This window comes from Manacus vitellinus, unplaced genomic scaffold, assembly GCF_001715985.3.
Source record: "Manacus vitellinus isolate BGI_N305 unplaced genomic scaffold, ASM171598v3 scaffold_66_pilon, whole genome shotgun sequence".
Classification (NCBI taxonomy): Eukaryota; Metazoa; Chordata; class Aves; order Passeriformes; family Pipridae; genus Manacus; species Manacus vitellinus.
Window position 1 is genome coordinate 2,412,510 of NW_021940729.1, and position 17,124 is coordinate 2,429,633.

Genomic DNA, 17,124 nt, shown 5'->3' on the forward strand with positions numbered 1-17,124 from the left:
AATAATGAACTGGGACTATTGCTTTGGACAAACTCACTGGAGTTTTGGCAACAGCTCCATATGAAAAGAGTCAGTTCTTCTGGCACAAAGTGACCAAGAGCCCGTATGGCCATATTGGAGACCACATCTGACAGGAATAAAATATATTTATATTTACACCGAAGCTGTACTGTTTTTTCACGTTTATTTGGTGCCATTGCTGCAAACAAAGAGGAGAGGACAGCTCACATTTCAGACCTAAAGTGGAATGCAGAAACATTTAACACTGCAAAACCAAAGGCCACAAAGCTACTTCCATGATTCTAAATCATGAACTAGTATAAGAGCAAACCAACATTTTTCATGAGTTTTTCCAAAAAAGGTAAAAAAGCACAACTACTTATTTCTGACAATTAAGCAGCTTACACAGTCTTTGTTCTACTGACACTTAAAAATGCAGTTTTCAATTATTTATCCTGTATTTCAACACCTAAAGCAGGAAAAAAAGTATGAAGTCTGTGTTCTGCAGCACAGGCAACCCTTACTGAAGGGTTCAATCCATTTATAACAGTGTTTCCCTTAGGAAGTGCCAGTTGGCAGGGAGGATTGGATTGGATTCTGCCATGTTCTGTAATGCGCTATCACCCATTAGCACCCTTATCAGCCAGTAATGTTACACTAAATTCCTCATATACACACATTATCAGAGAGAATTTTTTTTTTTACCCCCAGAGATGCTGACCTCATTTAGGAACAGTTGGGAAATCAGAAGTTTGTCCATGGCCAAGGCACTGATGTGCTAGCAGCTGGAGCGGGTTAAGAAGTTGCCATATGAGCACAATTAGGGCAGGAGTTCAACAACTTCATCCAATTCACTGAGGAGGATTTAATTTAAGCTTGTGAACCCTCTTTGAAGCAGCTGGGCTGCCCCTCCTGGCCCACCAGCTCTGTGTAGGGACAGCCACTTCCAGCAGGGCAGTGATTTTGAACTGCTCCTGTCATCTGCAAAGTGAACAGGCATCAGTGGTCTACATGTCTCAGATGCTTTTGGAAAGGTTACTCAGATTCAAACTGAGGTGTGTAAGTAGGTCTAGAGGCACCATTTGTTCAGAAATTGAATTGAAATCAAGTGGTGGGGTGAAGGACAAAAAAAATTTGCTGGGAAAAAAAAATCAAAAATTCCAGTCCTTCTGGTTTTGTAAAATAGGTATAAAAATGGCCAGCAACAAAAAAAACCCCCAAATATAGATGGGGCAGATCAAGTCCAAACACAGTCCTTTCTGTCCCTCCTGTTTCTCTACTTAAACAGGGAGACTGAAGAAGGCTTTTAGATAAATACATTTAGACACCACAGTATCTATCTGAACAGAGGCAATGTCAACTTCCACACTTCTTCCACTGTTCTGGAAGAGTCTTCTGCAAGAGAGGGGCTGTAGATCAAGTTTCACTCCAGTCAGTTACTTAATCAATACAAATAGGACTAGGATTCTCTCCCAGGAGACTGCAATAATCACCCAGAATTACTTATGAAAGCCAATCAATGACCGAGAGGTTTTATGTGTCATTTATATACCTCAAATCAAACTCCAAAATTAAACTTTGATTCCGAACAGGATAAGATGTTGCAGCACTAAGCAAAACAATGCACTAGCAAGAGCTGGAAAGGAATCCCAGGACAGAGCCAGGAGAGCACCAGAGACCTGGAACACCAGCAAGGGGAGGCGCAACAACAGAGTGGGGACAGGAACAGCCATAAAACAGGTGAAATAAGCCTCTACAGCTGTATTTTCCTCCTGCTCCTTCAATAAAACAGGCTGCCTTTGAGTCATGAAATGAAAGAGAAAGGCAGCAGAAGGCTCTCAGTTGTGAGATGAGAAAGAAAGAGGAGGAAATTTTATTTCATTATTTCTTCCTTGATTCACGCTGCAGAAGTCTGCAGAAACTAGAGGTTTACCATTTCTGTCAGATTTATCACAGAAAACCCATTTTGATGCATGATTTACAAACTCAGTCTTCCTGTCAAAATGTCACACATCCCTCTCTAGCTTTGTTCTGGTATTACCATTATGTATTTACTACTATATTATTTTTTTTTTAGCATCTGCATAGCACAGTTGAATAACTTCATGGGCAGTGAGATCATGGTTCAAAAAAAAGATGGGAAACACGCACATGAGCCTATTCATTGTGCTATTTTTGCTGTTCCAAAGTCCATGGCACGAACAATGACTCATAAGTGTAGCAAGCCAGGGAAGCACTTGCTAACCATACAAGCTTGTTTACTCATTTATTTGTTTGCACTGATTCATTACATCCTGCAGTGTAAAACCAACGGGGCTTGAGAGGAAGCATGAGGGAGAAATTCTGTTTACCCAAGAGCTCTTCCACCCACCCTGCCCCACGGAGATGGTGGAGGGATATGGGAATACACCTCCTATGTCCACTCCAGAGAAGCTGGGCTGGAGAGGTGAAAAGCCCCTACACACCAGTGGGGCACATTCCCTCTGATGGCTTCACTCTGTCTCGCTTAATCAGCATCACAACAAAGAGCAATTAAAATAGGCAATTTTTTTGCTTAAGCCATACACTGAAATTGTTGCTTCTCCCCCCCCCCCCCGTAGTCCTGAGATGAGGTTAACTTTTAGTGGGTCCATGCAATTATTTTGGAGAGTTTTGGCAAAAAGCATGCAGCTACAAAAGCAAATCAATTTTCCCATGTGATGCAGTGGTGTTATGGACCCAGAAATCTACTAGAATAAGTATGATTAATAATTAAGAATAATAATATCTGCTTCATCTGAGAAATTTGTGTTATGACATTAAAAAAAGAATTTATTGGACCAGGCCTAGCCACAGTTTTCTTATAGGAGGTGAAGATGAGCTTGGTTTTGTCTGCTCACACTGGTTATTCTTGTGTAGAGCAGGGCAGATGTCAGCACTGAGAGATTAGATAATAGCTCTATGATTCATATATAAGAGTGAATAATACTGAAAGGATTTGGGGAATACCCAGAAATACAGATAAGAGGAAACCACATAAAAATCATGGCTCAAAAAGAAGGGACAGCTGACATGTAAATCTCAGTCCAGCTACTGATACCCAAAGGCACAGGCAGAATGAAAGAGGTATTTGAAAAACTTGGGTTTGGAAGAGAAAAATGGCCAATAAGGGGAGAGAGAGAAGTGCAAGAAATAATTAGACACTTACAGAGTACAGATTATGCCACTTCTTCCCCAAACTGCCAGCTCTGCCTAAACATTGCACATTCCCTTCACACATTTACAAGGATTAAGAAGTGTATGGAGTACAAAAGTCTGGCACCACAGGCAAAAGGGAAAAACTGTACACTTGCAATTAAAAATCCCTTATATTTCCATATATATTTCCATCATATATAATATGATTTTATGGTAAAGTCAGATGTGACATAAGCAGACTAGTCTCCAGAAATACCAGATATCCAATATATAGTAATTATACATAGTAATACTTGCTACTGCTAATTCATTTAATCTTCCTTGCCTGAACTCTTGCCGAGTCCCTCACACAAAACTGTGTAAGGCAGATAGTTTCCTTTGTTCCAGTCTAACTTCCTACCTTACCACACATTCCTAAGACACTAAGTTATCTCTAAAACATGTACAAAACTGAACTCATGTCAGATTCTGTTACTGTCCCACAGCCAACATTTAATACCGTGCTGTTAGTTCTATATTTAATATTAAAGTGGTAGCAGTACCTCTTCTGCAAAGTTAGTTTTCTTGTCAAGCATTTCTCGTAATGTCTGAAGAATTTTAATGCAGAGCTTTTCTTCTTTCTCCATGAGCTTCTTTGTGTGGTTAATCAACCTTAAAGTAAAATATTAAACCTTAAAGAGCATTGCACATTGTTGCTAAGCCATACTACAATTTCTTTATGCAAAAATTGCCTGTCAGTATATTTTTCCTCAAGGAAAGGAAATAGAAGCAGCCAAGAGAAATCATAATTAAAAAGGAAATGGGACTTTCAAGGTGGTTTTTGTGTCACTTTGCATATTTTACTGCCCATACAGAAGGCAGAATTCTATGTCCACTTTTTCTGAGGGCTTCCAGATTAAGATCCAAACTTGCTATTTCATCCTTTATTTATTTAAAGGTAACTTATTTTAACCTTTATTTAAAGGTAAGCAGTGCTCACCATGCATCTCAAAACCTTTAAAACCTTTATACCTTCCAACTTCCACAATGGTTAAAATATATTTATGATACAATTAGCAAATGGTATCCAGCCAAAAGGATCATCAAAAAGCTTTCATGGAAGTGTTCAGAAATACAGGCATTTGGATGAAACATAACCTTTGTTTACACTCACACAACAACCTGACAAGCCAGAAAACAGGGTACATTTCGATCTCCAGCTATGGCTGTGACAGGAGTTTGGATTTTAGTCAGATTAAACTGGTATTAGAAGCAGCCTGTCTGTGCAGAGCAGGTCCATGCACAGATCCTTGCACTTTTTCACACATTGCTGGAGAAATGTTTGTGCAGTACATGGGCCACATCCATCAGCCCTACACATGATTTGATGCTGACTTGGGACAGGAACTTGGACAGAGGGCATGAGATGGGACAACCCCAAAATTTAGCTTAATTTTTCCAAATATACAAAGTGTATTATTATAACACTACCTCTGCAGAATATGCAAATAGCCAAGGAATCAGGAGAGCTGCCAAATGCATTAATTTCCCTTAAGTTATCTCTGTTTAAATTATAGGTTCTCAGGGCGGGGGGGGGGCATCTCACTTGAGGACTAATAAAAAATTTGCAAGACTCTATTCCAATGCATAGACTGCAAATAAAATATCTAATAATTCAAGACCAGGTAGGGGTGCCAGTGAACTGTATTTTAAAAGAGCTGTTGGTAGTTTAAAATAAAAATATCTATTTGCTATACCAAAAAAAACCTTCAACAAAAAACCACTAGCCCCGAGCCCCCCACTGCTTCACTATGAGGAAAATTCTACTATGCAAAGTCTCAGTTAATACTGTAGATTTGGAGAAACTTAATAGCAAAAGTAGCCCATTGAGAAAACAGAAGTTGAGCCTGCCACAGTTTTAACAAGCTATTAACATCCCATTTCTAGGTAAACAAGGCAAGCAACCTCTCTCTCTGCTCCTCTCCAGACTCCTAAACTGCTGAGAAACACAAAACATGCAGCAAAACCCCTCAGTTTAAGCTTTCAATAGTGAACTCAGCCACCTGCATGCATAAGTTTCTGCTGAAAATCAGGGTTAAGTGCTGCTGAAAATGTCAACTCCCTGCCATCCTTCCCAGCAAAGCAAATAGGCCTCTCTGTACACCACTTACTTGGACATGAAAGCACCACATCTTATCCTGGCATCACTCCCCTCAGGAAAAAGGAGCTCTGGACTGTGCAGCACATCAACCAGCACCGAGAACTCAGCCTGCATCATGGGAGTGAACTGCTGCTCCAAGGAGGACACCACATCCTGGGGAAGAAAGGAGGACAACATTCAGAGCTGCAAGAAAACTCCTGGTGATGTTGAACCTCTAAGTGCACAAGGTGATCTCCATCTCATAGACGATCTCCAGTGATATAGACCTGACATAACAACTTCTAAAAGCTCCACTGCCTCCTCTGCAGCCAAAGAGGGACACGTGGCCACGAAAAGGCAGAAAGGAGATCCTGCTCTGTGGACCACTTTGAGGAGAACACACCTAGAATACCGTCTGCAGTTTTGGTCGCCACAATATAAAAAAGATATGAAGCCCTTAAAAAGAGTCCAAAGGAGGCAATGAAGATAGTGAAGGGCCTTGATTTGAAGCCCTGTGAGGACACTGAGGGCAGTTGGTGTGTTCAGCTGGAGAAGAGGAGGCTGAGGGGAGACCTCACTGCAGTTACAACTTTCTTGGGAGGGGCAGAGGAGGGGTAGGCACTGATCTCTGCTCTATGGGGACCAGGGACAGGACCCAGGGAATGGCCTGGAGCTGTGTCAGGGCAGGGTCAGGTTGGATCTCAGGAAAAGGTTCTTCCCCCAGAGGGTGGTTGGCACTGCCCAGGCTCCCCAGGGCAGTGGGCACAGCCCCAAAGGCTGCCAGAGCTCCAGGAGGGTTTGGATGATCCTCTGGGGCACAGGGGGTGACTGCTGGGGCTTTCCACATCTTGCACATGTGAGATAAATGCACTGGCACCACTGCCCAAGCCATTTGCTGGTTTTGTACCTGCAGTTTTTCTATGATATTCCTGTAATCCCAGGCAGGCCCACCAAGAGCTTCTTTGAAGCGAGGTCCACTGCGGGCTGACATTCTCCACCCCATGGCTGCCCTCTGCACCATGTTAGAGTGGCTCTTCATGAACAAGGTGTTGACCTGGCTGTCCAAATCCACTGGAATTGCAATCCCACGGTTCTTTGCTTTAACAGGAAAAAAAAAAGTTAAAGTAAGACATTTACAGTGGCAAAAACTTGAAAATCTTATCAAGATCATGGCGTGCAAAATCTGACTGTTCCTGAAGTTCAGGGGCAGGGGGATATCACTTCAACAGGTTTTAAAAATAAGGATCCTAAAAATAAGGAGCCTTATATCTAAAAATAAGGATACCTAAGATACTACCTACCTACTTCTACCTAAGTGGTAGAAATCAGCCATAATCCTGTTAAAGAAAGCTGCACCAATTTTAATGAGATGGGGATAATTTCCAGTATGTATTTTTATAGATACATTTATTTTTTAAAACAGAATGGGATAATTTCCAGTATGTATTTTTATAGATACATTTATTTTTTAAAACAGAATTTTTATTTTACTAAAAAAAAATCAGATCCAGAGATATTAATAAGAATAACAAAAGGAGCATGCATTATTATTTCAACAGCTGGTTTTACTTTATTCAGAAGCAAATTCTAAAATTCTTCTTTCTAGTGGACATGTGCACATTTATCCAATTCATCCTAAGTGCTCTTTGCTACTTTTCTGTGTATTTCTCCTGTGAAGACCTTGAGAAACCAAGTGCATACAAATTAAATTGAAAAAGACTGTCTCCTCTTCTCTCTGGGTTTCCTATACTGCTGGGATTGATAAACCCTGGATTCCTGGATGCCACTACAATATATCTAATAGTTAATAAAGATCTGATAGTTTAACTGATAGTTAAAAAATATAATCAATAGTTAAAGAATTATTTTTTTTTTAGTTTTTAGACTTAGGGGGCAGGAAGTGACAGTAGAGACAATATCAGAGGCAAAAAAAAAAAAAAAAGAGGAAAGACTTGCAGGAATCCTTACAGGGCATCCACTATTAAACTACTCTTGCATTCTGAACTGTCATCTGAGAAGGCAGTTTAAAAGGCAATGATAGAAGGTATCTGCCCTCTCCCACATAAAAGTTTCTGTGTTAGCTGCTTCTCTCCATCCCACTGGACATCACAGTGGCAAGCAAGAGTTGTCTGAAATTCAACAAAGAGTTTGCTACATCCCTGGAAGTGTTAAAAGCCAGGTTGGATGGGGCTCTGAGCAACCTGGTCTAGTGGAAGGTGTCCCTGCCCATGGCAGGGGGGTTGGAACTGGATAATCTCTAAGGTCCCTTCCATCCCAAACTATTCTGTGATTCTGTGATCAATGCAGTAATAGCTCTGAAAGATTAGGTCACATTCCAGTGCTTAGGCTCTGTATTCTGTCATTTCACTTAATTTCCATGGCACAGTTCATGCTTAATAAAAACTTAGAAGCATAATGGAGAAGTAGTTATAGTTCATTTGGAATAACGACTAATAATAACTGATTTTTTCATTTTCCTTATTGAAAGAAGGTGAATTTTATAAAAAGCATCAGCCTATGTTGCAGTTCTGCTCAACATTTCTCTGAGGCATTTCCCCACCAACACGCACGCTGTCCACAGCACTCCTCCTTCCTAGTTCTTAAAACAAATACAACTTGAAGTCCTGAACTTGTGAAGTCAACAGACGCCCTTCTTTCTCGAACAGCCTATGGATCAGGCCCCACAGGAGTATGTGCAAGCAGAGCCAGGCACACAGTTCGGATGAATGAAGGCTCCAGTGCTGCCAAGCACAGTGACTCACAGATCCCAAAAGGCACAAACTTTCTCTCCCTTTGAACACTATATTGTAAAGGCAGAATTTATTATAAACCTAAATTTGGCTGTGATACCTCACCCCCCAGTCTCAGACTGTGGCAAGGGAGCTCTGTCAGGGGTACTCTCATCCCTTTGATGGCTCCCACAGGTGCAGGGCACCCTCCTCTGGATTAGGCTGTTCCACTGGGATGAAAGAGAGATCTCATCTTCTGCTTCTGGTAGGCACCTTCTTTTAAATAGTCTGCCACAGGGAATCGAAAAAATAAACATTTTTTTTTTTAGGTCAAGATGGGAAGAGACAAATTGACTTTTCCTTTCCACTCTCCTTTTGTTTTAAAGGCAGATTCTGATTAACATGTGGAAAATACCACGGATGGCTGGCCATTATTTCTAATGATTGGTTTTTTCCATATTCTGGAACTGGGCTATTTTTCAAACCACATTTGCCCTGTTGGTGCTTACTTTACTAGAGAAGTCCATTAAAGTTCTGCCAGTGTGAGTAGGTGCTGCAGCTTATTAATCCAATTTATTGTGTCCTAATGTCAATCACTGGAATGTTACTGGACAATGCTCACTTCTCAATTAAGTGGAATGCATGCAGAATCCTGATATATTGAAGAATAAATTTAGCAATGGGGAACACTCTGTTCAGAGAAAAACTTTTGCAGTCCTACAGATGCCATGGAAGTTAACAACTTCCATCAGTGTCTAAGGAGCAGTCAAGGACTATGATTGTTCAAAGAGTTGCAGCTAATTAAAACTATCACAAAGAAAACCAGAGGGAGAAAAAAAAAATACTGCTTTGTTTTGAACAGTTCTTACATGTATAATTCCATTTGTAATTAAGATTTGTATTGGTTGTCAAAGGGCACTGTTGAAGTCTAAGCTATAAACAAAGCCTTTGTCTTCTTATTCCTTTGCAGCTTGTAGAAAGTTTATCTTTCATTTGTTTCACATTTCATTATTTAAAACAACATGAAACATATTTTTACATTTTGGAAAGCTGATGAACAAATGTGAACATAAATATTTATTTTTAATTTAGGTGTTGTAGGCTGCTTTCCTCTTCAAAATGTGTCAATCTTCCTTAAAGTATCAACATCAAATATTTAAAAGCATGCTTATTTTTGTTCCACTTAGAAATACTTTTGGACAGCAGTCAAACTTGCAAAGTAGGGTTAGAGCTGGGAGACAAAGTAGCTGAGAGGGGGTAAAATTCTGTCTTTCATCTGACTAGTGAACTTGGGGAAAAGCTACATGGCTGTATGTACAGTGGTACCATAAGTATCCAGCAGGATACCTACAAGGATGGACTAGAACATGGATTCCATTATTCTTGTGGGTCCAATTCAGAATATTCTGTGATGTCTTCAGCAAAGATAAATTCTGTCCTGCAGTGAAGGGCATGTCTCAAGCTTTTATACTGCCCAATTCCTACCTAGGGCACTGTGCACAGGGCTAATTACACCCTGAACATGCAACACTGACTTGCCAGTGTCAGAGGAAATGGAATTTGCTGGGAAATCCCCCAATTATGCCATCAGCAAGAGCCACACTTGAGACAAGCAAACAGGACCCATGGAAATGGTAAGAAACCCGGTGCTGTAAATCCAGCCAGGTCACAGTAAAATGTTCTGCTCCGTGCTGGATGGAGCTGTGGGCACCCAGTGCATCAGTAGCTTTGCTTTCCCTTACTGTTTAAACAATGAAAAAGTACTCTGAGGCAGGGACTCAAAAGAAAAGAGCAACATTAATGCTGAGAATCAAGTAGCAAAAAATCCAGCCACTCTCCATCAGTGAACGAGACTCCCCCGCAGCCCCAGGAGCACATCCAGCTGCTCCCAGAAAGGCTGGAATGGGCAGAGGTGTTATTTGGTTAAATTACCTGCATGTATTTCTCTCCACAGAAGCACAGCAATTGGACCTATTTCAGGAATGCTTGCTGAAGCACTGTCCTTTCACTCTGCTGCCTGCCTGAGCCTGAGGATCAGTTTAGCACTAAGGATTTCCAGGAAGTGGCCCTCGCCTGTAATTTTCCTTGGAAGCCCATTCTTCAGAATAATGTACCTTGCCATGAGGAGCCTTGCTGTTCTTGCTATTTCCACCGAGTGCTCCCTAATTTTAAATTTCGCTCCATTACCTTTTGTAATGTATACAAAACACAACAGCATTTTGTGGCTTCACAGCTCTTTCAGCGCTCTTTGCACTACCCAAAACCATCCTTGGGGCACGTTTTTGGGGGCACCCACAGGTGTTTCACCCCTTGCAGCACCAGGTGTGGGTCATGAAAAAGCCACAGCTGTGCCTGGCTGTGAAGCCTTTCCTCTCCTTGCTGTTTACACTCCTCTGGTAGCTGCAGACAGCTATATCGTGTTCTCCCACACTTCCCAGTTGTCACGTAATGGAGCGATGCATATTTAGTTCAATTAATTTTGTTCCATAAATCAATCCCTCCAGCTCCTTAATCATTTACTGACTGCTTAACAAATGCATTTGGATGGAGAGACACTAATGCTGGAGACAGCAAGACTTTTTAAGGGAAATAAAAGCTTTGTGTAGACAAGACACAAACCTGCCAGTCTTGTACCCTTCACTTGGATGTTTTTTTTCCAGCGGAAAATCTACACTAAAATATTTATCAGCCTGTAAAAAGATCATCATTGAATTTTTCTTGCAATTAGGGAAACACAAACAGTTAAAATAGAATAAAATATGTGCTTCATCTGAAATGTTATTCTTCTTGCTGTCAAAAAAGTAACAACAGGATAATTATTTTATTTGAACTAAAAATTGAAAATGAAGGTCTATCTTTTTAGAAAATGGAAATCAGGTTTTAAAGCTCAAATGGAAGCAAAAGAAACGTATTTTCAGGAGTGAAAAAAATTGTTATAGGAAAATTCATCTATATGGACATTAAAAGACACACAATAATTCCAAAGAAGCAATAAAATGTGACCTAGATTTTATGCTTAATGTATCCTGTTTGTAATTTGTCAGGGAAAAGTAAAGGGTTTTAGAGGGCATAACAGCATGGTCAGGAAGAGCCACAGGAGAGTTTTTTCGGATTCTGTACAAAGGGGTATTGGTGACCTGAAATTAGGGAATAAATACTAGAGTAGAAAGGATTTCACTACTCCTTCAGACCATCTGTTCTCTGTTACAGACAACTCATGTTCTTTAATATCTTTGGGAAAATTTATGGAGCCCCATTTAAAATGAAGGGAGCTTATCTGCCACCCCTCCTCTCTCCATTTTCTCTCAGCCCGTTGACCAAGGACATCCTTCCGAAGTTGGTTCCAATCCTCTGATTTACAATCTAAATTTATTTTGGTTATTTACAACCTCCTATAATTTATGTCCAGTTGGTTTTGGGTCACCACTGTCCTTCAGCTTAAATGTCTCTGCGACTATTTATCTTCCTAAGTACTTTAAAAGAGCAAAAACACAGGTCTGTGTTTTGGTAGGAAAAACACATGGGGCTTTCTCAGTCCCTTCTTGTAATACGGTTCTCCTTTCCCCTGACCATCACAGTAGTGCTTCCTCTGTACCTGTTCCAGTTTTGAACCTAGGAAAATGGCAATCTTACATGTCTTGCCTCCAATTTTGTAGCATGAAAACAAGAATTCTCCTTTTGCTTCTCCTGCACATCATCCTAGGATATAATCTGGTAATGACTAATGTGATTTGGCTTGCTAACAGATTTTTTATAAAGGGTTTGCCAAGACACATAGCCTAACAAAATGCAGGTTTCCTATCTGCTACTGTTTAGTCATCTGGGAAATTCCAATTATTTCATTAGTAGTGGTCACAGCACAGCACAGGCTACATCCTTGGGATACACACAGTATCAGAGGGAAGATGCAATGTTTAAAAACATAAGGGGAAAAGATAAAAACATAATGGATACTCCAGAGACAACAGTATAACACAACTGCATTCGCCCTTGTAACAGAAAACTGTTGCTCTAAGGTGAAGACAGAAGAATCATCACTTAATTAAGAAGCAAAGACAGTTCTTTGCATGGGCCCTGAAAGACTGGTCAGCCCTGGGAGAAAGACCCTGCTCCAATTTAAGATATACAAACTTCAGCTGGGAGGACAGACGATATTCCCCAATCTTTATGGAAAGACAGTAGATGGTTTAAAATGCAAACTTTGAGACTGGCCTCTAACCCTTCTCAACCTTGCAAAGACCATAAAATGTAGGAACTGAAAGTCCTTTGATAACAAATTCATTTCAAATAAATGAAATGGTTAGATGTCTTAGTTCCTCGGTTTTCACAAAGGTCTGGGGACCTTTTAAACATTTTTAATTTGTCACTATTTTATCAGAGTTTTGATCATTCATTTTTTGGAGTGCATTTTCAAGCAAAAGCTCAGTCCTATGTAATAACAGAGAAAAAAAACAAAAGTGATATATGTCTAATGTGTTAATTCTCACTACTGTGGTAACTCGCTTCAGAAATCCGCGTGGACAAGGCACAGTAATATACGTGTATTATTTCATAGGCGTTTCTATTCATGCCAGGCGGCCAAATGTTTACTGGGCAATAAAAAACTGGTGCACATTGGTATCCATGTTGGATACCAATCTTGGATATCCATCTTGGAGCCACAGAGGAGTCTGCTGAAGAAGAGAAACAAGCCACTGTGGTTCCTGCTGAACTGGAGGAAGGAAACTGCCTGGAGACAAAGCACCAAGTGAAGCTTGAAAAGCTTATGCAGTTTTTCCCTGGTGGTCAAGGGGAGTGAAGTACCAGGGTTATCAAAAAAAAGCTTCTGCAACATATCATTTTGTTGACTTGGAAGATAATGCACATTCTTACAGTGCTCATCAGAAGGCAGATGTAATGATCGTAAGCTCTTGAGGCAACAGTTGCATCCACCTGCCAACAACAAACTAGTAAGCACTGAGAAGAATGTATGTTGCTTAAACTTGCTCTGAAATGGGTCTTTTAAAAGTGCAACATTATATGGATCTTTGATATCTTGGGAAATCTGTGTATGTATTTTCTTCCTCCTGAGATTAATTTCTAAATCCAGGGCAACAACATAGCAACACACACAGAGAAAAAATCAAGTTTGTTCTTTCAACTTTATACTACACTTATTTTACATCAGAAGTCTTTGGTGCCTGCTATAAATCTGTCCAATACTCCCTATAGGCAAAATCTTTCTGGTGGGTTTTTTTCTAAATCCTGCTGTGAAACACAAAGGCCTTAACATTAAAGCTGTCAGACTCTGAAGTCAGAAGAGGAAAATAAAAAGGGCAGAAGGGTGCTTATAAATGCCTAGCCAAAATCCAAACCTGGTCCACATACATAGGCAGCAAAAGAGGCACAAGAAGGCTGCCATGTTTTTATTATGGAAGATGCCTCTAGCTTCTCAAAGCAAAGCACCATTTTGGGTAGTGGAACACCCAATCACAGAAGGGCCTCAACTGTAAAAGCCTCTGGTACCCCCAGCTGGGGCAGTTTTTCCAAATATTTCCACAAAAAAGGGGTAGGACTACTCAATTAGCCCAGGCAAGACACATTTGACACTGTGCCTAAAAATACTGAGTATCACCAGCAGTTAAAATCTCCGCTCAACAGCCAAACTTTGCACAAGGGTGTTTGTCAAATCATCTTCTACTTTTTCTCCTGCCAACTTGCTCTTTGGGGAAACCCCCCTCAACTCTTCCCTTACACTCCCTTTCTGAACCATCAAAATAAACCACTAAATAAAAACGTGGTAATTTTCTAACACAGCACAATTTACTGTGCTTGATTTTACCATTAGTGATGAATCCTTAATTATTAAGATATGGGCAAGGAGATCAGCAATGTGGTTGCCGACATGTGCTTTCAGGGAGCAGCTCTGAGGCTACCAGCCCACTGCAATGCCAGAGGCTGCCCAGCCTCCCTGCCCTGCTGCTGCAGAGTCCCAGAGGAGGACACGGGGCGATGCCCTTCAACGACAGCTCAGCTCTGCTCTGCCACACCTGAGAGTGCCCAAGGCATGGCTTGAGGTCCCAGGGGTGGGAAGCCAGAGTAGCAAGAAGGAGGTTGGACCCACGGGACAGCACAAGAGCTTATTTATAAAACACCATCTCCATGAAACAGAAAATGGAATGAAAGAAAGGACTGTAGCGGAGGTAGAAATTAAATTCACCAAACAGGGAACCAAGTCACAAATGTGAAGAAGACTCCAGATATCAGCCATGACATGCTGCAGGGCTTTCCTCTTGGCTCCCCCAGGAACAAGAGGCACACAGAAGACTTCCCACCAAAGAACAGCAGCCCTTTCAGATGCTGGCACACCTGGCCATAAAGCTGGATCTGCCATTCCCTTAAGGGGACCCATGGTTTCCCTGTCAGGCTGCTGCGGAGACAATTTCAGGTTGGCTGTCTCACCAGTATAGAATCATTTAGGTTGCAAAAGACCTTTGAGATAGAGTCCAACCAGTAACCTAACCGTGCCAAGTCCACCACTAAATCAATCCCTGAGTGCCACATCGACACATCTTTTAAATACCTCCAGGGTTGGTGACTCAACCACTTTCCTGGGCAGCCTGTTTCAATGCTTGACAACCCTTTCCATGAAGAAATGTTTCCTAATATCCAATCTAAACCTCCCCCGGTGCAGTTTGAGGCTATTTCCTCTTGCCCTAGCACATGGGAGAAGAGAAAGTGCAGTGAGACCTTGGGCCTGACTCATCCATAAATCACCAGAGCTCTGGATAGCTGTAATTTGCTGTGAATTTTTCATGCTAAAATCAGCTGTGTGCTGTAGGCACGGGGCCAAATGGAAAATAAACCCATGCTCAGGAGTTTCCAAATACCCTTATCTTGGTGAGACAACACGGCGACCTCTCTGAGCTAGAATTTGATTTTAGGTGCAGCTCTAGAAAAATGAAGACACTGAGCTGCTTAGAAGAACAAGAGGGTGTGCTCAATCTCCAAAATACTCTCATCTGCCCTATTTCTTTCCCCTTTCTCCAGACTCCCAAAGGAAGTGATTTATTGATGACTGCTTCCAGAACTGCCAGAGAAGAGCAAGGACATAAGTGTTAAACACACAAACAAGGATTTGTAGGGATGGAGCTGTATGGGAGATTGTAGTAGCTGTAGCATAAAGGAAATAAAATGTCTTTAACTTCCAAAGTTCTCTTGCCAGATGGATTCATAATTAAATCATTTGCACAACAAATAAAACAATTGACTGTTGCTAAGTTTTTAGGTAACTGCTTATTCTCACACACAGAAAAAGTTAATGAGATGTTTTAGCTGAAATGTTAAATGATACTTCCGTAAAGCTATTCCAAAAACCTAAATTTAGATTTGATTGTTACAATGCCACAGATGGCTAAGGGATACTCTCATATTGTTTTATCATTATTTATTAATACTTTTAAAAAAGGTATCAACAATAGAATTTAGCCAGTTTCTATGTATCTCTGCCTCTACTCAGATTTTCATTCACACTGAGCAGAACCTTATTCTACAAATAATCAGCATCACTGAAACTATTTAGAAACTAAACTTTTAGAAACTGTACTGAATAATCCTTTTCTTCTGTCATGGCAGAAGACTTAAAATTGTATTTACAGAAATTTAACTTAATGAATTTTTGCCAGTCTTAGCTATGTACTGGTGAAGAATATTTTCAGGATAAGAAGTTTTAAAACAAGTTCCACTTTAATATGGTGTTTGAATTGATTTGAAAGCACATAAGTTATTAGCTGCCCTGAGGGCCAAATTTGGTCTCAGCAACAATGCAAGGCAATATTCCCCTGACAAGGCTGACTGTAACAGCAGTAATTGAGTAGGTCTGATGGTGAGGAGTAAGAGGAGAAGCTAAGGAGTGGAGTGGGACAATTGTGGTTTCAATCCCCAACTCCTTGATGGGACAAAATCTGAACAAGCCCAGGACTGCCTGACAATAGTGAATGCATCCCCCAGGAACTGAAGAGAAAAATGATGAGTGTTCTCCAATGCACAATTGCTGTGCATTGCTCCTTAAAACAGCATGTGCAAATGCAGCCCCGCACGACTGAAAATGCCCCAGTTTCTCACGGACTCACAGAATGGTCTGGATTGGAAGTGACCTTAAGGACTACCTCGTTCCAACTCCCCTGCCGTGCACAGGAAAACCTTTGCTTATGTTGTGTTTTAATATCTTAGCTTGCTTGATATTAAAAAGCCAAAATCATCAAAAGTTTCAATCATCAAATTAAAATTGATGATTGAAAGTTCAATCATCACTCACTTAGCAAGATCATCTCTCTGACCTACAGGTTTCACCTTAACAACTCTATTTGATGAGACAGATTTGAATGGTTTATAAAAGAAGGAAGAATTCAGCCTCAGGAAGTGGGATTTCTAAAATAACAACTTCAGGACAGTAGAGTCAAATTAAACACTGGTAAACCTCAAGTCTGAACTTAAAAACATGAAGAACAATACTCAAAGTAAAACCTGGCACCTACCCACTTCAGCCAAAGTCTTGATACATGACTCCACTGAGGCTTTCTGTGTTGGGTTTGGCCAGGTACAGTTGTAAATTCTAAAAGCAGATTGCAGCAGTTGAATAAAAACAGGCTGGTGTGTCTGAAAACAAAAAGATAAACATGGAATTTTACCCTTCAGGATCTCCTCACAACTGCCCTAAGGTCTGACACATCATAAACCGAGGGGTTTTTAGCTTATAGACTGAAGTCACAGTTCCATTAAATTCTCTTTGAAGTTTAGGACTGGTGGAAACAGAAATCAATGCTGCACCTCTAAAAAGGCCAAATCATGCAATTTTTCCTCATAATGACAGGCAAACACAAGAGAGAGCAGAAGGACAGGGGAGTCTTCCCAGTTCTCAGGTATGTGTCCCTTCTGTCATGGGACACAGCACTTTTCTCACACAAATACAGAGATAGGCCATTATTCTGCAAGGATCCCCCTCTAATGAATTCACAAGAGCCAGATGTAAATCTGACCACACTGAGCTGCCTACTGGTTCAGAGATGTAAGTGATTAAATTAAGTGTTTTAAAGAGAATTAAGCTGCTAGTCAGTGGCA

The 17,124-nt window shown here is 40.8% G+C and overlaps 1 protein-coding gene across 2 annotated transcripts in view; it reads right to left on the reverse strand.

Annotated features, from left to right (window-relative positions):
* Window positions 1-17,124, reverse strand: part of ITPR2 (inositol 1,4,5-trisphosphate receptor type 2) — a 242,203-nt gene that overhangs the window by 110,291 nt on the left and 114,788 nt on the right. For both annotated transcript variants that reach the window (XM_018083671.1, XM_029963962.1), the window contains exons 34-37: window positions 16,542-16,662; window positions 6,204-6,394; window positions 5,328-5,470; window positions 3,720-3,828 (exon numbers count right to left, since the gene is read on the reverse strand). In XM_018083671.1, the coding sequence (XP_017939160.1) occupies window positions 3,720-3,828; window positions 5,328-5,470; window positions 6,204-6,394; window positions 16,542-16,662 (564 nt within the window). The remainder of the gene's footprint in view (window positions 1-3,719; window positions 3,829-5,327; window positions 5,471-6,203; window positions 6,395-16,541; window positions 16,663-17,124) is intronic.